We start from the raw sequence: 26904 nt of genomic DNA, 5'->3' as shown, positions 1-26904 counted from the left end.
CTTGCTCAGAAACAGGGAAAAGATGGATGATGAAAAGATTGTGGATTTAGGTGGGGTGGGGTGGGGTGGGGGAAGAGGAATGCAAATCCATGACCGACACTGAACACATCCATTGTCTGTAGATGGAGGAGGAGGCAGAAGAAGAGGAAGGAATGGTTCCATCATGATCACTTTCTAATCAGACCAAATTAAAAATACGCATTACATGTAACAGACCAACCTGGTAGCCAAACAAAAAGACCGTTAGTTTTCAGGACAGATCAGGGTTTAAGATGCTTGGCTGCATTGTAGGGGGGAGAGAAGGAATGGAGCACTGTGCGTCTCTGCAGTGATTATGGCCGGCGCACCCAAAGTTCCACTGACAGTCCGGGGGAAGTGCGTGTTGGAGACTAAGCTCTGCCTCCCTTTAAAAAGGTGAAGCATCTGCTCCTTGGCCCCACTTTCACAGTGACGCTTTCCACCCCCTTGGGGGCATCTAACGTAGCTGGCAGCACTCAACTCCTGCAGCTCTTAGGGCTCTACCCCTGCACTCGGGTATCTAAAGAAATACAGCCTACACCTTCTCTCCTCCCCGGACACACACTGTCCATTTGACGATAGCAGGTGACTTTCACCCCTACCTCGTACCCAGATCACGCGAGGATTGTTCAAAGCTAAATGCAAGGATCATGCCTTGTTTAAAAAAATAAAAATTCCATATTTGATCCTGGCATCAAGCGTGCGTAGTTCTTGTGCTCGTCCCAGTACATGTTGTACCTTTTGTCTACATAACTCCCTGATCTTGTTTGTGCCGCTCGTGAAAATCTCTTCCAGGAAAAATGAGTAACTCTCAGGATCTGAACGGCTGACGTGCTATGTAACATATGGCAGTATTTTCTACTCTGAGCTCTTCCACTGCTTGTTGCTTTCTGCTTTTCAGTTTTCTCTCCCATGAGCCTATGCACGAGGGGAAAAACTGCCCCTGATAAAAGACAGAACAGTCAAATGATCAAAAACTAACAACACCAAAAAGTCAAAGGTATGAGCTACTTTATATATATTTTTTTAATAGAAGGTGCCTAGCATAGAGACTTCTGACACCTAACAAAGCGTGAAATTGGAGCCAGGACTCAAAAAATATTGTTTTTATTGGAAGAGTTCTCCTAGGATTTTTGGTGCCTGAGACGCTTGTGCAAGACCAATTTAGAGCAAGGGCAAAAGCGAGTTTGCTGAAAACCAGTGAGTGACCTCTGATGGAAAGATGGAGCCAAATATGATCTTTAATTGATAGCGCTGGTTGCAGACTCAGTAGGAAGGCTGCACAGATTTTTAAAATGCCCATGTGCTAAAGCAAGCTTTCTTTTCCTTTTCTTTTAAAAGCCCTGATTGAAACAGAAAAAAAAGCACAGAGTGCTTCCCCCACAATCTTGTGTCAAAGGTGGGTTTAAAACCAAAAAAATAAAAAATGCACAATACTAGCAAATTTTCCTTTTTGAAATTTGAAAATACTGTACAAGGACTTTCTAGCTCCCCTCCAATGCCGTAGACTTGAGCGCACAGTCATAAGGGAAAACACAGCGAAGTAGATGAAGTAAAACAAACTGTATTTGCTTGTGGCTACGCTATGATCGACTTCCTGGGAACATGGGACTCCAGGAAAGCTACTCAAAATAGTCTGTTGGCCCCCTAGGTTAAAAGACAGTCCCACAAAAATAGCTCGTAAGGCTGCGCTTCTTCAGAATCACAAAATATAACTCTGGATGAAAGTGAGTCCTCCTTCAAGTTACCACCGCCGTTTTGAAGCAATAATTCAGGACTCCTGTATGTTTATTGCATTAGGAAACTAAGCCATTAAAGCATTAAGACAGCCCTTTTATGTCCCTGCCAAGAGGATGTAGTTGATTCACAAGACGTATTACACTGCTGGCCTCGGGTTCCTTGTCGACTGGTTCTTTATCTGCCCGCCTCTTTCTTTATTTCCCTTTTCAAAGTTGATTGAGGAAAAAGTTCACCCGTTGGCATGCGCATGCATGGTTAGTTTGGTTCACAGTGTTATGTTGAAAGGCTATTCCATGCCGCTCCGGAGGATCTGGTTGGCTGCAATCAGCATGACACTTATAATAAAGGCCATGGCAAATGCACATATAAGGCTCTTCCGTACACAGGTCTGTCTGTTCTGTTTCTGGGAGTGAACTAAAGTGGGAGGGAAAAAATAGAGGAGTATTACAACTGGAAGTATTTAGTCTTTCACCAGTTTTTCTTTGTATCATAATAAGCACTTAACATCTCTTGCATCTGTAGCCTCTCTGCAAAAAAAATCCATATCAATTGAATTTTACCCCACCCTTTTCACTGGTCTGACTTTTGAATGGTTAAACCTCTAGTCTATTCCTTTTGAGATTCCCCCAGACTCGACAGCCCCAGTTGTTTGACTTCTGATTAAGAAGAAGTTACATTTCCATAAAGATTTCCACCCCTGGATTTCCATACCAGTAATCTAAATTCTCCACTGTGCACGTCAAAGGGAGACTGTCAAGCCGCATGTTGCCCAGTCCTGGCACATGCTGAATTCAAGCCCTCTTAGTCTCAATACAGACTGATACGCCAGGTATCCTCGCACAACCCCAGATCAGTTTTTCTTTTATAGTCCTTAGAGCAACATTGGAAACTTCGCTTGGATTCTATATTGATGACACATGTATTACGGTCATCTAGTGCATCTTTCTGTCAATGCAGGATTTGCTCTCTTGCAGTGTATTTTCTAATGCTTTGTCCAAAAGGCTTGTAAAACAATCAAGTGATCAATTCTCATCGTATTCACCCTGCATGTTCACTAACTTCACCCATTGCTCCTAGTTAAAACTCCTAACCCATTGCTGTCTCCTCCTGGCATTGAAACACTGTTTACAAGTATTAGAAGGGTTTACATTTACTGCTGTTTAATCCACGAACTGACCATCTCTTCTTAGATATAGCTCCATTAATCTTTCCTTATAAATCATTTGTGTTGGTCTTGACTGAAAAGATGTAGTCAAATTGGAAGGAATTCAGAAATGCAGTGCTCAGAACTGAGCAGAAGTATTCCAGATCGGGGGGTCTCATCAGACAACTCGCTCTAAATATTGTGCCCAATTGCCATGGTTAAATATGGTTACATCACTTCCTGGAAGCGCATTCAAAGTTTTCAGTGTACAGGCAAAAGGAGACCTATTAAAAATGACTTACAGAACAGTGGGCAAACTTTTCTCTAAATATCCTGTAGAAAAGCAGGCTTATCTACTAGTTAAAAGACAATATTTGAAGTCAGGAGTTATGGTTGTTTCGTTTTTTTAATCTCTACCACTGGCTCACACCATGACCTTGTACAAGCCAGCTTACCCCTCCAGGTCTTCATCTCCCCATCTTGCAGGGTTATTGTAATGATTTAGTATTTGGCAAGTGCTTAGGGAGCCTCTGCTACAGTACTAAAGTGCTATAGCAACTCGGCGTATCATTAAGTTTGCTGTTGCAGGAAGTATGAAATCTGTCTTATCTGTATTTGCTAGGCAGCAAATAGCTTTCTTATTTTGGTGTGTGTAGGGGAGGGGGAGAGGGCATAGCTGATTGATTATGGCAAGCACTGACTTACTGCTAGTGATTATAAACCTTCTCCAAACAAGCATGGTAATCACTAAATTTTGATATGGCTTCCCCGTACCCTAGTTATAACATGGACATGAAGTTGCCGCCTCCATGGTCAGATTACTAATGAGAGAACCTCAAATGACTGTCAAAACTGGAATATCTCAAATATCAGACTTTCAGATGAGCAGAAGAGATTCTGAACTTCTCAAGTGTGGAAAGCTTGGGCTGGTGGTTTCATGAGAATGGGTTTTCCTCTCATGATACCCTGCCCTTCTGGTTCTGATGCCAGCTGGAACCTGAATATCCAAAGGCATGCAGAAAGTGTGTGTGGGGGGGGGGGGCGGAAGCTGTTCATAACTGTCGGAAAGCTCCAGCTATTCAGTTCTGAGTGTGTTACTGTTTGTTCCTCTCTCATAAGGGGGTAAGGAAATTTGAATTGTAATGCCCACTCCCATATGAATGTTAGTTGCCCTGCAATAACACTTCAGTACATCCTTACTCCTTCTCAAAAGGTGGTATTTTGATGGAAATGGCTGTTTCTTTAGCATCCTTTTTTTCCTAGGTCAGAGAAACCAATAGGGGAGTCAATAATTTCCATGCAGAGAGAGTGTAAAAATCCCCATTGTGGCAGTTGTATACTGTTTCCTCTTCTGGGGCATTAATAACAATAATAAAAAAAATCCTGAACTCCAGCCTGTACCTTTTTCCTATTCTATCCTCTCACTGTTGCTTTCTTCCTTGGTTTTTTTTTTTTTTTTTTCTTTCATCCAACACTGATTCATTATTTTATGCTAGAAGTTGCATGGAAATAACTAAGATCAGAATCAGGCCTAGGATATCTAGTATTCTCTGATATTTTTCCTGTCTGCCTACTTCTCTTGTCTTGGTTCTTATATTGTGCATCACTGTATTGATCAGTCCCTTGTATTCATTTTAATAGAAGATTATGACATACTGAATTTATATTCTACAAATGAACAAGATTATTTCATGCGTCTCACTGATGTGATGAGGCAGTATTTGGGTGGTTAGAAATAAGAAATCCTCTGCACCCCAGCACACTCTATACTTGGCCAGCTGCATTTCTCTTTAGAAAGGAAGACAGTCAACAGGACTGTGTGTGACCTAGAACACTGGCAAATGGAAAAACTGGTTCAGCAATAAGTTTGCAACGTCCTTAAAATGTTCCACAGGTTTTATTTGAGATTTGAGTAGCCGGAACTTAGAAGTCTGTTTGTTTTGTTTGTTTTTTGAACTTATTAGGGCACAAACAAGTCTTCCATTTCTATCTCCAAAGAATAAATCATTGGTGATTCACTGTGGGCCTAAATTATTCCTGCCAGTGTTAGTCTTATTCTGCACTGCCTACTGTACATGGTGTTGATGGGGGTGGAAGCAGAGGGAGGGAGGAAGAAAGACAGTTTTATGAATCATGCACAGGTCCCTTCACTAATCACAAGGGATCTGATCCTGAGAGGTGCTGAGTCAAATGGAGTTGTGTATGCTCAAACTTTTCATCTGGTCAGGGCCAGATCCTGAATTCAGCTGGCAGGAGAAACCTGTCAGTCCCAGGGCCCCACTTTTCCTTATGGCAGGCTCCTCTGTGCTAAGGGTGTGAATTCTTGCCCTGCCTATGAAAAGGAAAGCTGCCACCTTGAACAAAATTGCTCTCAGAGACCACTCATTACAATATAATCTTCCTGTAGCCCTGATCTGTCTACTCGCAAGAGTTGTGTAATGCAACATAACCCACTTTGAGCTACAGTTCCTATAGCTATAATGCAGTCTGGTTAAACAAGGGTTTTGAATGAGGCTGTAGCAGCCACAGAGCTGTCCAATGGCATTCTAGAGGAAGATGTTGGTTTTTTTTTTTTTGGAGAGAGGTGCACCTATATACACACAAATAAGTGTCTGGTGGTATTGAGCAAAGTAGACCAATGGAGTGGGCCTAGAGCTTGATTTTTTTAAAGACCGCCTCATGGGCTTTGTCCTCCCAGAGTTCAGCTCTCTGCAGCTGTATTGAAAAATATTTTGTCTTGCCTTTATTCCACTGGGAAAGGTCTGAGAAAAAGACAACTACCATGAATATCTAGGCACACTGCACAGGATGCTAGGTAGAGCCAGGATAGATTCAGCTAATATGGGTCATAACTAGCCAAGCTCTAATGCTGGCCCTCCCTGATAAGAGAAGCTCCCTGATAAGATAAGGCTGGGGTTTTTGGAATGAGGAAAGTCAGCATTTTACAGCAGATACCTGTCCGTAGTGGTGTCTAGGCTCTGTACCATTATGGCTGTGGATTGTGTTTTCCTATTTGGAAGGACTGAGAGTAATGAAATCCTTTAAGCATAACACTTAGGTCTTCCTCAAGGTTTGTTTGACTGGAGTTCTCCCAGAGGCTAGCCACTTTTCTCCGCAAAACAGAGGAGATGAACATGGTGCTATAGAGAAGAATACAATCTTAGCAGTGGCTGGGTGTGTTCGGAGTAAGCACAGCAGTCGAATGTGAGCTTTCTTCTGAAACTGGTCAGGGTCAGGAATCCCTCTGGGATGTGAGAGGCTGAGTAGCAGGTTTACCCAAAGAAGGCAATCTGTGAGATTGAGCTACATAAAGAGATTCCCAGGAAGCAAGGGTTATCTGCAAGATTGTCACATCAAAGCAGGAGAATCTTATTAAAGCGAGGGGAGGGTCGCCAAGTGGGAATAGCCCCTGGTGGAGTTCACTGAGTGTGTAACTCGTTCATGTACGATAACTAGATACAAGGGGCTGGTCCCAGTGGGCTCAGCCGAGAGCAAGCACAGCAAAGGAAATGAGCTATGCAGCAGCACCAATGAACATCTGAATAATGTCGGGTGACCGCTAACGAAGACGCGTACATGTATAACAGGTGCCAGGCAAGATATGGCCCAGGGTCTATGCTGGACCTCTGTGGAGGAAGAGCTGTTGGAGGTTGCAGGGGCAGAGAGTGGCTGTAGTTTTTCTTCTATTGGGTTGGGGAAGAGGCCACAAAGAGCGAACACTGACCAAAATAGAGCCATAGTATCTGAGGGATGCCCTGAGTCAGCAACCTCTACCATAAAACTACCATGTCCGATCTGGCCAGTGTTATCATGGTTAAGCTATTGCTAGAAGTAAAGGATGAGCCTTCTTCAAATGCAGGTGCTATAGGACCTGGTCAGTATCCAGCAAATTCAAATTACGTGCTACAAAATATTTACAGTGAACGTTGTCATAATTCCTGCACGTGGCGAACAACACTAGGAGCGTGGCTGTACAAACACTGAGTTTGCAGCAAGTCACGGTGTAAATCTTATAGCATGCTAACTGGCTGCACACTAACTGTGCATGTGGACCATGCTGCCATACATTAAAACCTCGCCTACAGTGAGAGCAACACGTAGGGCACGTGTAGCTACGTGCCATAGTACAAAACAGGCTGCATCCACAATGCAGCGTGTTGTTGTCCCTGACTCTGAAAGGCTCTGGCAGGGAGAAGCAGAGGGGAAGCCGCAGGATGCTACACCACTAAAAACAGCAGTGAGCTGGGGGAGGCACTGCTCAGGCGTGTAGTTGAGCATGCCCTAAGGTTTTGGCATGTTACGCTACTAAGCAATGCCTCCCCACCAATGCTGCTATTTATACCTGTGCAAGTGGGCCGTGCAGCACGTGTCCTCTGTATGCTGCTGTGAGTGTAGACCTGTCCTAACAGTTCCACAGTGCACTTTGATCTACTCTTTGCAGTGCACTGAGGAGCTGTTACTGTCCATGTGGACCCTGTGATCACACACTTCATGTGCAGCAAGCTAGTGTGCTGTAAATTTACACCCCAGCTTGCCACGCTCTAAATGTTGGTATGGACAAGTCCCAGGTTTCTTTCCCTTTGTCTGGGAATAGAGTTAGGAAAATAATGGGAGGAAGTCAGCTCCGCATTTTCACACTGTGGGCAAGGAGCAGAGACTCGTGGCATTTGGCTGCAGCTGCTCCATTGTATCCTGTTAATTTCAATGTCACATTTGAGGATGAAATAGGTGTGTGCAGTCATCAGAATATAGACATTCTAGTTTGTTTCCTGTGATATCACAAGCAGTTTGATTTAAGGCACTGCAAGAGGCTTTAGTGTAATTGCGAATGGCTCTCCCATTTTTGCTGACTGCTTGTTTCTTTGCCATAAATTATATATTACTGATTCCTGGTTCTTGCCTCCATTCCCCTGGCCTGCTCATTAATTTCTTTTGTCCAATGACACTGTGTTCTTTTATTACAGTGTGTATCCTTCTGTTTGTTAGGTATTTCTATGGAGCTCTCAGGACTTTGTGGTGCCTTGTTATCAGGATGGAAAATCTGAATGGAAAAGGGGAAAAATGTGTGTGTCAATTTGCGTGGGGGGTGATTCCATTTTTTTTTCTCTACTAGAGCAAAGACTTTGTCATTGGATAGGTGGCAATTTTGGTCTCAGATGCAGATTTGGGTTCAACGTGTCATTCAGTTTACTCTAAATATAGAAGCCAAACACTCCAGGTGTGTAGGGTTGGACATCTGGATATGTGTATGTAACTTTCACTAGACGGGGACTGACACACACAATTTAAAGTGTAATCCTGAAAGTCTGTATCCAGACAAGAGAATCTTGGGCCACAAAATAGAGAAAATGGTTTGCTAAGGCCTGGCATGGACAGAGGTTTTGAAGCAATAGTTATATTTAACAGAGGTAGTTATGCTGGTATATCCTTGTGAGGATGCAGTTACACCAATATAAAAGGTGCCTTATAGTAGCATAGTTTCTTTACAAGAATACGCTATAAAGTGCAATGGTGGTACTAGAACCTTCTATACTGCTGTAAGTGCATCCACACTAGGGAGTCGTACCAGTATAGTGAGTGGTACAACTTTTGCATGTAGACTAGCCCTGAGATTCTCTGGGGTAATTATCCCTTCTGACCCACTGAGCGTCTGTGTCCGTGGAAAGAGCATGCAGTGTCCTTCTGTTGGGAAGAATGTTTCAATGGTGCTAGTGAGTGCTGATTTTGCAGAAGGCTTAAACTAGCTGGGGGGAACCTTGCTAAAATCCAGCGGGGCTCTCCAACATGCCTTACCTGCAAAGGTACTGCTTAATTAAGGCGTGTCGACTCCATGAAGTCCCACGTTCTTGCTTTGGAGCCAAGCACTGAAGTTTGGCACCTGTGTAATGGGTATAGTTGGGGCAGCAGAGTATATGCTTAAGTGAACAGCTACGCATGGGGGAAAGATGCAGGTTGTCTTTGGACCTGAAAGCACTTTGAAAAGTGCCAGTGTCACGGCTAAACTTTTGAAGAATTCAGTTATTTTTGAACCAAAAAACTGGATAAAAGCTAATATTTTTTTCCTCCTGATTTTTTTTTTAATGGGTCCATATGCTTCTGGGTTCTGTCTGGCACCAGCAGCGCCAACATCCCATGAGAAAAAGCTGTTCCCGCTGTACTTTCAGAAGCAGGAAGTACCAACGTGCTGACAGACTGAGCATATGACACTTCCAGCCCAATTTTAGCAGATCCAGGCTGAGAGGGTTCACCGAAGTATCGGGCCCAGCTCCGTGCTGATCTCGGAACCTCCCAAAATCCCCCTGTTGAGTCACATTAGTAGGTTATCAGCAGGTAATGGCGATTTTAAGCGCTTTGCTTAAACTTTCCATTTTTAATTTTCCATTTTTAATCAAGATTTAAATCAGCAAGCAGGAAACCTTGATTTTAAGTAATGGATGTTGATCTTATTTTGCATTTGCGCTTTTTATTGTTCCTAAAGACAGGTCGATTGGTGTGATTTGGTGGTACTTTTTTTTGCTAACCAGGAGGATGCACTAGATCTATACGCATTTATTCCAATGTCTAAGTGTTGCACATTTATTGAACTTTTGCTTTTTTTATATTAGAAAATGGTGAATGGAGGATCTCATTTAATAACTGCAAGTAAAAAAAATGTCAGACTCCATTTGGCTAGAAATTGGAAATCAATTCAAAATGCACAAACTGCATTGTTTTTAGTAAATGAAACTACCTTAAATATGCTGGGCACAAAAGAAGTGTTCTTAGTAAATAAATCGCGGGCAATACTTCATTTATCAAATCAGTGTGATGGTAAAACTAGTGCCCTTCACAATCAAACTTTTTCTGCATTTCAATTGGTTCCAATCCTGAAGGACATGGTGATGTCTAAATCAGGGTATGTGGCTTATATAGTACCTCAGATGTGTGGTGGTGCGGTACTAGAGACATTTCCTACAGTGAGAGGAGTGGTTTTCCTGTCAGCGTAGGGAATCCACCTCTCTGAGAGGCTGTAGCTAGGTTGACAGCAGAATTCTTTGTTGATCTACAGTAGTGGTTAGGTCAACCTAACTACGTTGCAGAGGGCAGGAAATTTTTCCAAGCCCTAAGTGATATAAACTAAATAAACCTTGAGCTACAGCTGAGGCCTAGTCTATACCTAAAAATTTCTGCTCTTCTAGATTAGTATCCTTTTATTTTTCTCTCACTCTGAACTTATTGTGGGAAACTATCTACACTCAGTGAAGCCCAGGAAGGCCAAATCACACTTGGAGTTGCAGCTAGCAAGAGATGTTACGAATAACAAGAAGGGTTTCTTCAGGTATGTTAGCAACAAGAAGAAAGTCAAGGAAAGTGTGGGCCCCTTACTGAAAGAGGGAGGCAACCTAGTGACAGAGGATGTGGAAAAAGCTAATGTACTCAATGCTTTTTTTTGCCTCTGTCTTCACGAACAAGGTCAGCTCCCAGACTGCTGCATTGGGCAGCACAGCATGGGGAGGAGGTGACCAGCCCTCTGTGGAGAAAGATGTGGTTCGGGACTATTTAGAAAAGCTGGACGAGCACAAGTCCATAGGGCCGGACGAGTTGCATCCGAGAGTGCTAAAGGAATTGGCGGATGTGATTGCAGAGCCATTGGCCATTATCTTTGAAAACTCATGGCGATCGGGGGAGGTCCCGGATGACTGGAAAAAGGCTAATGTAGTGCCCATCTTTAAAAAAGGGAAGAAGGAGGATCCTGGGAACTACAGGCCAGTCAGCCTCACCTCAGTCCCTGGAAAAATCATGGAATCAATTCTGAAGCACTTAGAGGAGAGGAAAGTGATCAGGAACAGTCAGCATGGATTCACCAAGGGCAAGTCATGCCTGACTAATCTAATTGCCTTCTACGACAAGATAATTGGCTCTGTGACTGAGGGGAAAGCAGTGGACGTGGTGTTCCTTGAATTTAGCAAAGCTTTTGATACAGTCTCCCACAGTATTCTTGCCAGCAAGTTAAAGTATGGGCTATAAGGTGGATAGAAAGCTGGCTGGATTGTCTGGCTCAACGGCTCCATGTCTAGTTGGCAGCGGAGTGCCTCAAGGGTTGGTCCTGGGGCCAGCTTTGTTCAATATCTTCATAAATGATCTGGAGAATGGCGTGGACTGCACCCTCGGCAAGTTTGCAGATGATGCTAAACTGGGAGGAGAGGTAGATACGCTGGAGGGTAGGGATAGGATACAGAGGGACCTAGACAAATTGGAGGATTGGGCCAAAAGAAATCTGATGAGGTTCAAGTGCAGAGTCCTGCACTTAGGATGGAAGAATCCCATGCACCGCTACAGACTAGGGACCGACTGACTAGGCAGCAGTTCTGCAGAAAAGGACCTAGGGGTTACAGTGGACGAGAAGCTGGATATGAGTCAACAGTGTGCCCTTGTTGCCAAGAAGGCCAATGGCATTTTGGGATGTATAAGTAGGGGCACTGTCAGCAGATGGAGGGATGTGATCGTTCCCCTCTATTCGACATTGGTGAGGCCTCATCTGGAGTACTGTGTCCAGTTTTGGGCCCCACACTACAGGAAGGATGTGGAAAAATTGGAACATGTCCAGCGGAGGGCAACAAAAATGATTAGGGGACTGGAACACATGAGTTATGAGGAGAGGCTGAGGGAACTGGGATTGTTTAGTCTGCAGAAGAGAAGAATGAGGAGTGATTTGATAGCTGCTTTCAACTCCCTGAAAGGGGGTTCCATAGAGGATGGCTCTAGACTGTTCTCAGTGGTAGCAGATGACAGAACAAGGAGTAATGGTCTCAAGTTGCAGCGGGGGAGGTTTAGGTTGGATATTAGGAAAAACTTTCACTAGAAGGGTGGTGAAGAACTGGAATGTGTTACCTAGAGAGGTGGAGGAATCGCCTTCCTTTGAGGTTTTTAAGGTTAGGCTTGACAAAGCCCTGGCTGGGATGATTTAGTTGGGGATTGGCCCTGCTTTGAGCAGGGGGTTGGACTAGATGACCTCCTGAGGTCCCTTCCAACCCTGATATTCTATGATAAGCATTCTTAAACTTGAAATGAAAGATTAGATGGGATTTTTTTTTAAACTGAGTCATTTTTCCCATTGGAATATTACGCTGGGTAAAGTATAAAAGCGGCTGTGACTATTAAAGCCAAAATTGCATGTGACACCATCCGTCAAGCACTTCTGTTAACATTGCTTGTGGAATGACTGAACTTTTTTTTTAAACTTTTTTTTTTTTTTTTTGCGAATACAAAGCTAGTCATTCTTAATGTGGTCCAATAAAAGAGATCACCTCACCCAACTTGTCTCTTTCAAATCATCCAGAGACTTACTGTAATTAGTTCCAGAATGCTAGGTTAAGCCCATGTGTATGTGTCAATCTTTGCAGGATCGGGACCTTAAGGGGCCAAACTTTTTTAGTAGATTAATATCACAAAGCAGAATTTGACTCTCTTTTGTGCTAATGGGTTGGCTTGCCTAGGTAACATTCTCTCTTTTGCAGAGAAAGAACTATGCCAGGTTTCAAGTGCTAGGTGATTTCAGGACTATCAATAGTAATTAACCAGTGTCAGAGAGATGACTCCAGAGCTCAGTTGTAATTCATTGTGCTAATTCTATTACAAGGATTAAAACTTGCCTCTTACAAAGATATGAGCCAACTAAAGAGATTCCTGTCTCCCTGAGAAGCTCTCTGGCTCGCACTCTCTCTCATCATTTTATACCAACCACTGTGCAGTCCCCAGAAATGCTATCAGTGAGAAGTAGCTACTCTTGAGAGAATCACCATTTCCTCCTCCATTGACCTCTCACTGAGCTATCCTATTTTTCTTTATTATTAACTTTCCTGTTCCAAAGAGCCTTTCATCAGAGACTCTCAGAACACTTTGCAAGGTTTTCTGCTTGTAATAACCTTCTAACCATTTTTTTTTTAAGAAGTGGCTCACTTTGGTGAACACCTTTTCAGTTCCTTGACATTTTTCACTGATATTGGTTTGGGGGAGGGAGGGGTTGTTGGTTTTTGCACCACCTGACTCTTCTTGGGTTCATGCCAAGGGACTGAAACTGTTCCCAATGGAGCATGAAAACTCATATCAATTCATGCATGGGCTCACACTCACGGATATTGAAAAAGCTGGAGTTAGCATGAAGAGCAGGTTGGGGTGGTGCTCCTAAAGCCAGATGGGGCAGCATATGAAACAGTGAGCTGGAAGGCAAGAGGTTCTAATGCTAGGCATTCACTCTCCACTAAATAATGTAAGAAAATGGTTTTGTTCCACAGCTCTAGTAAAGGAAGGCGATTTAGGGAGGGGGTTGTGGTGGTTGATTAGTATGCTTTAAACAAATCTACTAACAAAGTACACAGCCATTCTTCCTCCCCTTTAAGCAATTTGTTGACTTCAAATCCAGACTAAGTTTAAATGTAGGTTTGCTACTGTGTTATAAGTGATGAAAAGGGAAGAGTGTGTAGGGGAAACTGGTGGGGAAGACTTACCTTGCTTGTGGAAGGATACCAAGAAATTGACCCCAAAATGGTTCATGATTTTGGTACTGAGCCTGACAAATTTGTCACAAGATCCATCTTATATAAAGATGGGAGTTAATCATATAGAGCACGCGTTCTCAAACCGGGGGTCTTGACTCCTCCGGGGGTTGCGAGATTATTACGGCAGGTGTGTGGGGGGGTCACGAGCTGTCAGACTCCACCCCAAACCCTGCTTTGCCTCCTACATTTTACACTGGTATTAAACACTTTTTAAATATGAAAAAAAATTATAGGGGGGGGGTCACACTCAGCAAGCCTCTGTGTGAAAGGGGCCACCAGTACAAAAGTTTGCGAACCACTGATATAGAGTAAAGGATCCCTAAGTGTTTTATAGTCCCTTTAAGTGATACTATGAGGTAGTCATAAAATCTAGTTAGTAGATGACCTTTTCAATCCTTGTAAATGTACTGCAAACCATATAAGGTATCAGTTTGATACCTAAAACACGTCAGCCCCCCCGTCCCCAATTTTCATGGATCCAGAGTAAAGAAGATTAAGGCTCAAATTCTGAGGTCCATAGTCAGTTTTCACCGTGCTTTTAAGCAGACCAGTGCTCACTGGTACTAATCAGGTCAGTTCCCATTAAAACCTTCGGAAAGGACCTCAGGATCCTGCTAGAGTTTCATAACAAAGAAAAGCTTAGAGAGAAAAAGCATAACAACTTTTCACCACCTTCAAACTCTGGTTGGCAGTTGCCAGAGTTTTCATTCAAACTCTCCTCTTCATTGATGATGATGTTTTCAATGTCCTTCATTGTTAAATGATCCTGGAATGCATGATACAGAATATGTTTGAGCTCTTCCAGCGTTATCCTTTGCATGTCAAACTGTGGGAATAGGAGAAAGCATTTCAGTTAGTTTGCGGAAGTGGTAACAAACCATAAATGCTTTAGGGACGCTCTCTCCACATCCCAATGTGCTGCACGCTCGTTGTGGAAGAAAAGGCCTCAGAGGTTATTTTGCAAATTCTTTTCCATACTTCTAAAGAATGCACTAGAAGTGGTGGATATCCATCACTTCCCCTATGAGGTCTGTATTGCCTATCAGCCTTTCCAGGCATGCATGTGCCCAAGCAGCCAAACCCAGGATGGGTTCGATGAGCCTCGCTCATTTTTGGTAGGATCTTTATACACTGGGCTGCCTAGCAGCTTTTTGCAGTGCAGCAGCACCCTGCCCTAATCCCTCCCTCTTAACATAATACAGGGCGCTGACATGTTGACCTTCAAGTATTCATGAGCATATGTCACAGGCAAGGTAGGTAGATGCTGCTCCCACACAATGTCAGTGCCCAGCCTGAAACGGTCACTGCTGCAGAAATATGCTTCCATTGGAACACGGGCCCCCGCCCCTCTCCAGAGGGTACATCTTTGCTTTGGGGTATCTGGCTGTACAATTGCACAGACACAGACCTATATATATAGTATGAATAAAATTAAATAAAAAGAGAATGTGTTCTCTTTTTTTATCATATACAAATAGAGAACTCATTGCTTGATTTATTTATTTAACAAAAACCCTCGACATTTACATGCAACCTCTGTAGTCTTCTCAACCCTTCAAAAGAAATGCCCACCTCCTGAAATGAGAAAGGAATCCAAATTACACCTCTGGCCTAATGTGGTGATTGAGAAAAATAAATTACCACTTGTGTCTGCTTCTTCCATTAAACACATACTGACAGCAAGTAATTAGATTTCTTATCCAACAATTTCATAAACCATAGGAGCAAAAAGAGAACCCCCTCCCCAAAGCAATTAGATAAGCTTATCTATTCTTAGTTAACAGGAAAACAAAGAAGTTTAGCATGGAAAACAGCTAAGGCCCTCTTCCCTGGCCACCTTCTCCTTCACTGATGAAAAATCATTTGCCTATGTGGGGAAAATAAGCTTTCAGAAGCTGTTCTTGATACGTTTAAAATATTTTTGCATATAAATGAATACAGACTCATTGATCTCTAAAATTCTAATTTAGTTCTTTTTCCTGTGACCTGTAAAATCTGATGCCAACAACGTTATCGCGCAGAGAGCAGGAGACAGCACGAAAAATGGTGAACACTGCAAGCTCCTCATGTAGCTCCAAACAGACCCCATCTATTGGGGTTGGTTGTTTCTCTGCTGGATTTGGGACACCGCTGACCTACTAAAACTATCACCAAAAGCACAATTGCCACCAGCAAGCTATAGACTTTGCTTGCGCTAGAAGAAAGACACACACACACAGTGACAAATTGCCCACTCATTGTGTTGTAAGCACAGAAATCTGTATACTCCTCTTCTGATTTCTTTCAGAACTGGTATGAATAGGAAAAATGTTTCTCCTGGCAACTAGAGCTCTGTAAACATAGGCTAACAGACACTTGGCTACCTCACAGGGGTGCTGGAAGCATTAATTACTTGATGTTTTATACGCTGCTTTGCATTTGCAAAGCATGTTACAGAGCCAAGTGTCGTTTGATCATTTTTACCCCCTTCTGAGGCAGTGTTTTCAGGCTGGCACAGTGCTAAAGTGAACGGAGTTGCTCTGGCTTTACACCAGATTTACCTCTTGTATCTCTTGTGCAAAATATGGGCCAAACTGAGCTTTGTTAAAGTGCAGGGGGTTATTGTGGTTCTGTGAAACACCCAGAGCCCAACAGTCTCCCCCACATACTGAGCGTATGCTTTCTCACCCGCCCTGTAGTTTTGCTTTCCTCTTTGGCCCTTTTGGTGTGGACCAGACTTACGTTAGGGGTCACAACTGAGTTAACTCTGCAGTGAAGCCACGGCCTTATTGGCCAAAGGGGGTGTGGTGGCTGGTCCGTTGATGCTATAATTGTGCTTGGTTTATATCTTTGTCTCAAAGGGAGATCTCTGAAGCCAGTGTGTGAACTTTTGCACAGGAGTTCATAGCGCCACCCTATAGAGATTTTTTTTTTCCTTCTACCATCTGCCCAATAGCTAGCTTTACCAGTAATTGAGGGTGCTTGCAAATGCTAGAAAGCACAGTGTGTGACTTTCTGGCAGATGTATTTAGAAGCACAGATCATGGTCTCTGTGCTCTGTAAGCTAACTCACATGGTATATTTGAAAGTGCCCCAACATATGAGTGGAAATCCCATCTTCTCAAGCATCCACCAATCACTGGTGTTCTGACTCCTCAGACATTTCTGTAACTACTAGCAGATTGTGCTTTTGATATTCCCCCTGTGTGGTTTTCTACAAGGAGTGCGTTTGTTCCTCTGCCTCTTGGGACATTCTAGGGAGAGGGGATTTGGATGGGCTAGTTTCAGGGACGGTGCGTGTAAACTTCATGGGCAGCGGGTATCAAAAGTAGTAGTGGGACTCCCCTCACTCCATCACAGAAATACTGAAACATAGGACTAGCCCCAGTGGATCTGACCTCTGGTCCATCTAGCCCAGTATCAGCTGCTTCGGAGGAAGGTGCAGGAAACCGCCCAGCAGGCAGATAAGTATGTTCAGATAGCAACACACTTCAACTACAGTATGGTTGTATCCCACGTCAAAGGGCAAGTGGCGACGGACTCTCTCTTGAGCTTCTTTGGAAGAAATCCTTGGTGGAAGGATTCTGCAATGGCTCTTTTAGTGACAATTTACCAAAGTATTCCTCAGCAGCAGAACTGCTGCCTTACGATCATCTGGCATGGGCGCTCTCTCTCCTATGAGCCCCCCTGCACCAAGCAGCACCCCTGCGCCTTGTCAGATCAGTTCCCTGAGGTTGAGCCAGCAGCCGATTGGGCATGTCCAACTTATTTTCACGAAGACGTGGAGCCACTGACTGTGTCAAACAGTAGAAGGGGTTTATAATTTGATGTAGAGATATCCTGTCTTGTGTCACACACGTTACCTAGATTATTCTTCAGGCTGGGGGGGGCCCATGCAGCACTTGCTCACTCCATCCGTGAGCCTGTATGCCGAGTTCTTCTGCTGAGCGTTACTCTTCCCAAGAAGAGGCAGAGGATAAAGAAGAAAGGGCTCAGCACCAATCCCTGACTCAGTCCCACCTGTCGCAATCGTCCATCTGTAATGAGCACGGCGCTTGGTAATAAAGTGTTTGCAGGATCAGACCTGCGGTTTGTGAAGTATTTTGTCATCTTTGGGGATGAAAACCGTTAGAGCTGTGAACAGCACCTAGAAACTCAGCAGCCTGAAATAGTTCCCAGTTTGAGCCCACACCTTCTGGCCCAGTCAGCGTGTTAGTCAGAAATGTCCTTTTGCCATTAATGTGTGTTAATAACACAATCATTAGCTTTGGTGAAAAGAGCAGTGGTGGAAACTGATTTTATAAGCCTATTTTTCATTCACGGGCTGTAAATTAAGGTTCATACAGAGATGGTAACTTTCCTGAAATAAGCACAAAGGAATAAATTAAATTCAGTGAATTTTAAAAAATGTTAAATTCTCCAAGTGAATCTCAAACTATAAAACGCTGGCTGTTGCTAACGATCAAGGTGGAAGAGCATTTATAGACAGGGAAGAGCCCTGTCAATGGACGAAATCCATAAAAGAATCTCCCAGTATTATGCTGTAGAAGACAAGCGAGTCAGCTTGATAAACTCTTTGTTCTTCACAAATGAATGTACAGAACTTTATCAGAACTCTGACTACTGCCTCTTGAGGATGTATGAAAGAGATGATTATGATTCTGAGGCAGGGTGGTACTTCAATAAGCTCAGCTCCTGTGCTGATAATTTCCAGGGACAGCACTTCCCTCAAGCATGCCTCAGTATTTACCTGCTACCAGGACTAAAATCCTGCTAACAGGTAGAGAACTGTTTGTTAGTTAAAGAAACTCACATCTGCATGCTGAAAGCCAGAACTAGTTAGAACTCTTTCTTAAAGTATGCACTTAGATCATGGCTAAGGGACTTAGCAAGCTCACCATTATCTATGATATATGAAAAATCTTGCCATTAACATGTTAGACTTAACCTGAACTGAAATTTAAGGGCCTGTATATTCAGGCGGTCAGACAAGGGAAAAGAGCCCATTAGATCATCTTATCTATTCCCCCTGTAGATTAAAAAAAGAAATGTTCCTCTCAGCCATGAAGTGGACATTTGAACTTGCCCCAAACATATGGCTGTTCAGTGCCAGGGTTCTGGCTTGGCCTTTCATGGAGGGTGGAGCTAGAGTCAAATTGCCTAGCGATAAGGGGTACTGGGAACCTGAGGTCTCGTAGTGTAACTCTAACCCGTAATTGCAGGGAAAGTTGTGCTAAATGCTGCACAGCAGCACATTGACGGTACCAAAATTGAGCAGGTGAGCGCTTCTGCTTATCCAGGCTACGCTGGGCTGTGCAGGGGCTCAAGGCTCTGGCTGCATGGATCTGCCTGTGGGATCAGGTCCATGCTGATGCTCCCTTTTTATATAAAAAGGAGAAAGCACCACCACTCGAAATGGAGAGGACTATTTGGCCTTGGGGATTTTACACCTATCTGATAGCTTTCTATTCGACTTAGTACATCCCTGTGCTGATGCAACTCTTGTGGTAGGTTTTAACACACTCTGACAATCTTCTGGCATTTCTAATGATGTATCCAACCCAGATATAAAATCATCACAGCTTGTAAAAGAAGGGCATGATTTCATCTGCTGTATAGCATGTAGGCTCAGCTTCGGGGGAGAGAACTTAAAGTTTTATAACTGAACTGTAGCCACCAACTTGTATGAGCTATGGAAAAAAACCTTTTCAGTAGGTGAGTGAGCCTCCCGTGTCTCAGCAATTAGAGCAACATTAAAAGCTTATCAACAGGAACCAGCTCTAGGCACCAGCAAAGCAAGCACGTGCTTGGGGGTGACACTCTGGCTATCCCTTTTTTTTTTCTGGGCTTGGGCAGTTGCGCGCTTGGGACGACAAAAAATCTAGAGCTGGCCCTGCTTGTCAACAGCTGTATGGAGTTCCAGAAAGTGTTGGAATCCGTCATGCTATCACTTTAGAAATCGTGCTGTATAATTGGTAAATTTGCACCTGTAGACAAGCTCTTAGGCAAGGCATGCTTTGAACAGAGACCAAGATGATCCCTGGTGTGTCACTCCATTGACTGGGGTAAATTAGACTTTTTGTTCTCCCAGATAACTAACTCTGACTATAAATTTTTGGGCATATAGTTGGAAACTCGTTTCAATTATTTACTCCATAAATTGCTCTCAAATTTTTATACTTTGCATCCAACAATGCATTCTATTTGGCTACTGACTGCAGTATATTACAGTTTCATTTCCCTAATCAGCTCATGTTTCTTAAAACACCACTCAAAGGCATAGAATGGCCATTTTAACATATGCTACGCTTACGATGCTTTTGTAGAAAGGAGACACAACATGGTTGCTCCCATTTTATGGGTCCTTATTTAATAAAAGTGCATATGCCCGCTGTGGTCGATGCAGTGAGCCGGTTAGATGTGAGTGTATCACCCCGGAAGTGATTGCCCACTTCACATCGTCTTAACAAACCAGTGTGAAAATGTATTTGGGCAGGGGCAAAACCCTGACATAAGTAGATCTCAGGCTTTGTTATGAAGTGTTTAGACTTTGACTTGCATTGACAGGCTTTTGCACCAGGAACACTCATTATGCCTTGTACCTGCTTTCACATCTCCAGTCTGATTAAAAACAAAAATCAGTACCCCTGTTGTCAAAGATATATGAAAAAAATACCCTTGGTAGGGCTCTTGAGCCAGTAGTCGTACTTTAGCCCCAAACTAAGCTCAGGAGAGTTAGTTCCTTTTGAGATAAAATTATAGCTCAGGAAAAAGCCCAGAACTGTACAGTGCTGGATCAATGGTAATCTAGACGGATATCATGAATCATGCAGATGATGATGATCTGTCTGAGTGCGGCAGAGAGCAATATCAGATGAACTGTCCAATCTATCACCAGCACAATGGGTATGCGGGCTGGGGCGGTGGGAGGAAATGAAGGACAAAGTAATAACCAACCTTTGGTTGCAACTTTAATAAAAATACCTGGGCTCTTGGCCAAGCTGAGAAATTATTCTGCCCATTAAGCACTGCCAAATTATAGCAAACTTTGATCACTATGGACTGCCCTTAGATCTTAAAAAAACAATGTATTTGTTTTATGCTCTTTATAAAATCACCCACAATCTAAAATGCCATTTTTCGTAGATTATTTTTTCCCCACAAACATGATCTTCTATCCCTCCCTCTTTAGGCTTGTCAGATGAAATGGCAGGGAGCTCTTAGAACTCCCATACAATACTTTTGTGGAAAGAAACAAGGCAGAACATGCAGATCAGTGACTCATTTGCCTGCACTGAACACCAGCTTCTTTCCATTCTGATGTCAACTTAGAACTACCAAATAAGTTCACTGAACACATTGGGATAAATGATGGCCCTGGGAGCCAGCGAAGCACGGGGTTAGCATCCAAGTGTGTTGGTGGTGGGACGTTACGCCTGCATGTGACACACAGTAAATCATAGAATCATAGAATATCAGGGTTGGAAGGGACCCCAGAAGGTCATCTAGTCCAACCCCCTGCTCGAAGCAGGACCAATCCCCAGTTAAATCATCCCAGCCAGGGCTTTGTCAAGCCTGACCTTAAAAACCTCTAAGGAAGGAGATTCTACCACCTCCCTAGGTAACGCATTCCAGTGTTTCACCACCCTCCTAGTGAAAAAGTTTTTCCTAATATCCAATCTAAACCTCCCCCACTGCAACTTGAGACCATTACTCCTCGTTCTGTCATCTTCTACCACTGAGAATAGTCTAGAACCATCCTCTCTGGAACCCCCTCTCAGGTAGTTGAAAGCAGCTATCAAATCCCCCCTCATTCTTCTCTTCCGCAGACTAAACAATCCCAGTTCCCTCAGCCTCTCCTCATAAGTCATGTGTTCCAGACCCCTAATCATTTTTGTTGCCCTTCGCTGGACTCTCTCCAATTTATCCACATCCTTCTTGTAGTGTGGGGCCCAAAACTGGACACAGTACTCCAGATGAGGCCTCACCAATGTTGAATAGAGGGGGACGATCATGTCCCTCGATCTGCTCACTATGCCCCTACTTATACATCCCAAAATGCCATTGGCCTTCTTGGCAACAAGGGCACACTGCTGACTCATATCCAGCTTCTCATCCACTGTCACCCCTAGGTCCTTTTCCGCAGAAAAGGGATCTGTCCCAAAGCACCCCTGCAGCTTGCTATGGAGGCATTCGTGCCAACACTGGAACACCCCCTCTGGGGCGTGCCAAGGGAAAGCAGCAGTGCTAATCATGCTCCCTAGCTCTCTGAGCCAAAATTATGTGGGTGTGCTGGAGGCAGCAGAGGTCTCTCTGCATCTGCACCCCTCTGGCATACACAGTTACCTAAGAGGTCAAAGCACGGCCATGACTGTATATGCAATCAGAGCAGTTTGAAACAGAGTATCTTCGAGGCTGTTTAACGACTGTCATCTGGGTAACTGGTTTTATTCACGTGTGAGTTCCCCTAATGGGTAAGAACTGTAGTGGAAGATTAGTGTGAGCAAGTGCATATTTAGGAAGAGAAATAGTCTAGGGAAGGTCTTGTTTAGCTCAGTTCCTTTTTTGCTCTTGGGAGTACACTGTGTTCAAACACGTCACTGCTTGTTAACCACAGTTCACACTAGGCATGGGCGAGCAAATTTCTATCGCTGCTCCCAGTGTAAACTAAGGCTTGAAAATGTTGGCTTAGTTTAAAGGGTACAGTGAGCTGGGAATTACAGAGATCCAGAAGCATAAAGATGCCCAGTTAGAAAACAGCCAGTATTTACTTATTAACTGTATTGAGAGATTATGCTATGGACAGGAAACTGTGGGGGTGACAACTCAATGAGGAATGAAATCCAGATGACTGGTCTTGCTTCATATGTTCCCTGCTGGGTGTGAAGAAACGGCCTTCCAGAGGTCCCATAGATACTACCCAACTCTTAGTAAATTCTCCCCCCTCCCTGGCTGAGGATGCCTGCTACAACGGCAGATGATTGTTGTGGTTATGAGTACCATTAGCATGTGTTTCTCTGCCCTATATGGTATCCTCTCTCAACCGTTCTACTTTTCTTATGCGATCATTTACATGGGTCGATTTCTCTGTCACATACACACTTATTATTTCTGTTACTTTCTTTTAATGTCATCTTGTCTTTTCCCAATTTCTAATACAGTGGAGCCAATCTCTGATTCATGTAAAATGTCCTCCCACTATTTTGTAAATGTCAGAATTATAGCCGTGATGGCTCTGTGAAAGTTAAAGAAAGCTGAGACTATTATATGTTTCCGGGTGCTAAAGGAGAATGAATTTTATCAAACTGGATATTAAAGGTCCATCCATCAGCTCGCCCCGGTCTGTGCATCAGCCTACATAGAGAGGACGCGGGGACTTGCCACAGAACTATAGACCAGTCACTAAAGGGTGCAAATGAAGGCAGACAGTGGGCTCAGGAGTAGCCCTCAGGTTTAGAAATGTGTTCTACTTAAGAGATATGTGGAGTTGCCTGAAGATAACTAGGAAGTATTGGTGGTCATAACATGTTTGTAAACCTGCATGCTGGAGAAGAGCCATTTCTGAAATTTTTACAATGTACTGTGGGCTCATGGAAGAAATAAGGTAGTGCTTGTTCCTATAACATTCAGCAACACTAAATGCAAGCCTGAGACATAGTACCAGAGGGAAGGATTGGTGACTGTTGCAGAGCTAAAGTTTAATCTCATGAAATTAAGAGGAACAAAAGGCCCGCTAACCAGCTAAAACACAAGGATGCAGACTAAACCGAGGACATAGAAGCAGACAGAAAACAGGCTTAAAAGGAGCCACGCTCCTCAGCTGCAGTCTTGTCTGAATGAACACTGCACACGCAATCATGCCATAGAACTGAGGAAAAGGTTGTAGTGGACAGATGTGCTCAATAAGAATTGTTCCAGCCCAGTCCTGATCTACGGGGGTATCGTGTTGTTACTAAGTGATGAAGCTTGACAGAGGGATGGAGTTTACAGACCGATTGTTTCAAAAAAGAAATAGCCACCCTGCTCTCCCAAATGTACCCAGAACTCTGCCATAGAACAAATTGGGCTGGAAATCAAGTTAAATTCTGTCTGAAACCTTTTATTATTCCTCCCCCTCCTCTCCTTAGCTCATCAGTGGAGCTCAAACTTCAACAGGTTCAATGGTTCAGTTTCTTCATCTGAACTTTAACAGAATGTAGAAAATTTGGCAGTCCCTGGCAGAAGTCAAAGCATATGCCATTATCAGCTGTCAACTAAAAGATTTACAATGCTTTCCAGGAGAGGGGGATTAGCCAAATCATAGATCAATAACAAGTTGTGTTTTCAACAGGTCTAGTTGTTAGGAAAGTTTTCGTTGGGTCTGGGCCACTGATTATATTTTCTTTGTTTGCTCCTAGACTGAAAGGGCACTTTGCTTCAGTCCCCCCTCGTGGGGTCTTGTAGTAAGTTTTGTTGTCAGAAAGGGGTCACTGTACAATCAAGTTTGAGAACCCCTGAGCTAGAGGGATAGGCAGAGAGAAAACTAGCGCACAATGGACTGGATTATCCATGGAGCACTGTTTCTGCAAGGAGGTTTGCAAACAGTGTGCCCATCTTCTTTCATCAGCATAGAGCACAAGGGGTGGTAGAAAGATTACATTTTCAAAAGGCAAGAACGGTTAAATGTACCATGTGATCAGACCCCTTAGGGCCTAAATCTGCTCCCTGCAAAGTCTTGGGTAGAACTCACATGGAGCCTAATCCCAGTCCTCTTCAAGTCAAGGCATTGCCTTTGGGTTGAAAGATGATCGTTTCCCTCTGTCACTGCCCCCATCCCTGGATTTGATTGTCAGTACATTCTCTAGGTCTATAAGGATCCAGAGACCATGAGTGCAAGATTCTGCATGTAGTCTTGCAAATATGCTTCAAACTTGACTTGGAAAGACCTTTCCTCCCCTCTTTTGGTGAAAAAGGGCATTCGTTAGTGTCAACCAGCCCCGTAATAGTCATGTCCCATTTTCAACCCCTCCCCTCCACTGGTCCATCCCATCAGTGGTGTGCTCTTTGTGTGGGCAAGACATGGTCCAGGACCAGCTGTGCCCATGGGACAATTCGGTCTGATCCCTCAAATGCCTGAACAAAATGGCATTCTCTGCACAGCATGACCTTACCCGTATGGTGCGTGCAAAGGATGCCATTGTGCACACCTGATTGAACCTGGGGATGATGCAGTGACATCCCCGGACTTTTTTATTTTCTGACACATAAGGGAAACCCTCTCAAAAACACCAAATGAACGCCTCCTTAATCTTCAGCGTCTTAGAGCTTTCATGCAGCTCACTGCTGTTATAGATCACTGTGCCATGGTTTGTCAGAACCCTTGTGCTTCAGATAATTGCCAGCTCTAGCCCAACTTTAACGCAAAGGTTCTTCCCAGTCTTCCAGGCTCACGAGCTTAAGCAACCTCAATTAAACTCAGCTGAGCACTTGAGCATACGCCGACCGGGACATCCACAAACCTGAATACATCCAACTATGAAACATTCAATTGTTTGTGGGATTTCATTCATGAACACACATTGCTCAGATCCTGCCCCAGCACTCGAAGTGCTCCTCTCCTTCCAAAACGAGAGTGCTATTTTGGGATTCAGTCCTCTCTCTCCGCCTCGGCAGGTCACAGCTGGAAAGTTTTAAATTCATCTCCTTAAAATCACTGAACCATGGGGCACTGAAGCAGAAACACTGCCAGCAACATTACACTTTTCTTGCCAGTGTAATTATATTACATACAGAAGAAATACCAGATTTTATTTATATATATGCTCCATGCAGAATACTGTCAATTTCATACTGTATACAAGGAAAGAGCAGATATCTAACAAATGGGCAGTTGTGTAATGCAAACTGGCACCATCAGAGGCATTTGCTCTGACAAATGAAATGATGGGCTAAAGTAGATTATCATTCTGCAGGATTAACTAACTGGCATGCAAGTGTGGACTTTGTAAATTTGTAACTTTGCAATGCCTACTGGGGCACGAAAATGCAACTCTCCCTTGAGGCTGGCAATACAGTAACTTTCAAGTATGCAAACATCCTGACATTTAAAAACCAACATGTGGCATCTCTTTATTTTGCCTTCTTTGATTTCTTTTTCCCAAGCTTTTCGCTGCAGTTCTCATAACGCTGAAGACTTAAGGAAAACACCAGTGACGATTTGGGAATATTTTGCCCCTTTGGTGTAGTCGCACATATTGAATAAAGGTGCCTCTAGGAAACAAAGGTAAGTTGAACCAAATCTTGGTTCTAATACAAATCAGTAACAAAAAGTTTAAAGTCAAAGCTAGAGGAGAAACCTGAGGAAGTGAACACCACTAGGCTAGTAGCAAGCCTTTCCAACCCTGTGTGTACTTACTGCATTTGCCTTCAGAATGCTGAGTTGGAAAGTATCGGAGCTGCTACAATTTTGCACAAGAGCAATTGAAAAGTTGCTTCTCAAAGAGACGCGCATCAAGCGAAAGTCTGAGGGTCGCGCGTTGTGAACAGAACAATCTCCCTGGCCCCAGAGTCATCTGGCAACAAGAGTGGGAATTATTTGCTTCCACTACTCAGTGCAGGGGCCACAAAGCTCATTTGCACCAGTGCTGCTGTTAGCACGGTTCACCATGCTGTGTTAGAGGAAACAAACCTCAAAGAAGAGCTGATCTTAGTGGAGCGGAGGCAAGTCTAAATGTCTTTCCTCACATGATGGAGTCTCAAAAGGACATGGCTAGATTTGGGGACACTGTGTGCACACAACTTATGTCTGCATGTTAATAAAAGAGCATATAGATGTGGCAAGTGACTATTATGAGGGTATGGGTATCTATACAGGGCTGTTGCTAGGGCTAGGAAATGATGCCTGTTTCTATCCCTAAGAAAACATAGGGTGCAGCCTAGAGATGTGCATAGACGCCAGGTCCTATCCCTATATACTGGGGTAGCCTCCTACCCATAAGAATACAGAGGAAGAGGTGGCTATTCCTGTCCATAGCTGGAAGTAGAGGAGCGTTCTTATAGCTTCCTATCTATGGCTGGCTGTACTGCAAGATCCATGCCTCAAAATAACACTGACACAAAACCCTACCTCTCTCAGGAACACACAGACATGCATATAAAAAAAGCAAACCCAGGGGAATAAAGCAAAGCCCATTTGAAAAGGCTGTCCTCTGTATGAGTAACTTGGAGCCTTCCTCCATAATTATTCTAGCATTATCACATTGAGGCAACGGAAGTGTGAAATTACTTTAATTTTAGATTTTACAGTGTTCCTCTCATTGATGTTATTTCCCATGAGCCTCAGTCTGGAATTCACACGGATTCCGAGGATGAAGTTAAAAGGGATGCATAAGGGGCAGGGGCCTGCAGCTTTTTCCAGCCAGGAATTGCCACAAAATTATTAAGATTTGGTGAGGTTTGTAAGATTACCTCCTAGCGGATGTGTCCAACTGGATTGCTATCCCACTG

At 43.6% G+C, this 26904-nt stretch overlaps 1 protein-coding gene across 2 annotated transcripts in view; it reads right to left on the bottom strand.

The window, feature by feature from the left end:
* Positions 1–688: 688 nt before the first annotated feature.
* The window catches only part of CALN1 (calneuron 1), a 176569-nt gene continuing 150353 nt past the window's right edge, over positions 689–26904 (bottom strand). For both annotated transcript variants that reach the window (XM_073315433.1, XM_073315434.1), the window contains 2 exons: positions 14113–14266; positions 689–2172 (listed from right to left, as the gene is read on the bottom strand). In XM_073315433.1, coding sequence (XP_073171534.1) covers positions 2045–2172; positions 14113–14266 — 282 coding nt within the window. In that variant the 3' untranslated portion in view covers positions 689–2044. The remainder of the gene's footprint in view (positions 2173–14112; positions 14267–26904) is intronic.

This window comes from Lepidochelys kempii, chromosome 17, assembly GCF_965140265.1.
Source record: "Lepidochelys kempii isolate rLepKem1 chromosome 17, rLepKem1.hap2, whole genome shotgun sequence".
Classification (NCBI taxonomy): domain Eukaryota; kingdom Metazoa; phylum Chordata; order Testudines; family Cheloniidae; genus Lepidochelys; species Lepidochelys kempii.
This window is presented reverse-complemented; position numbering and strand designations above follow the sequence as displayed.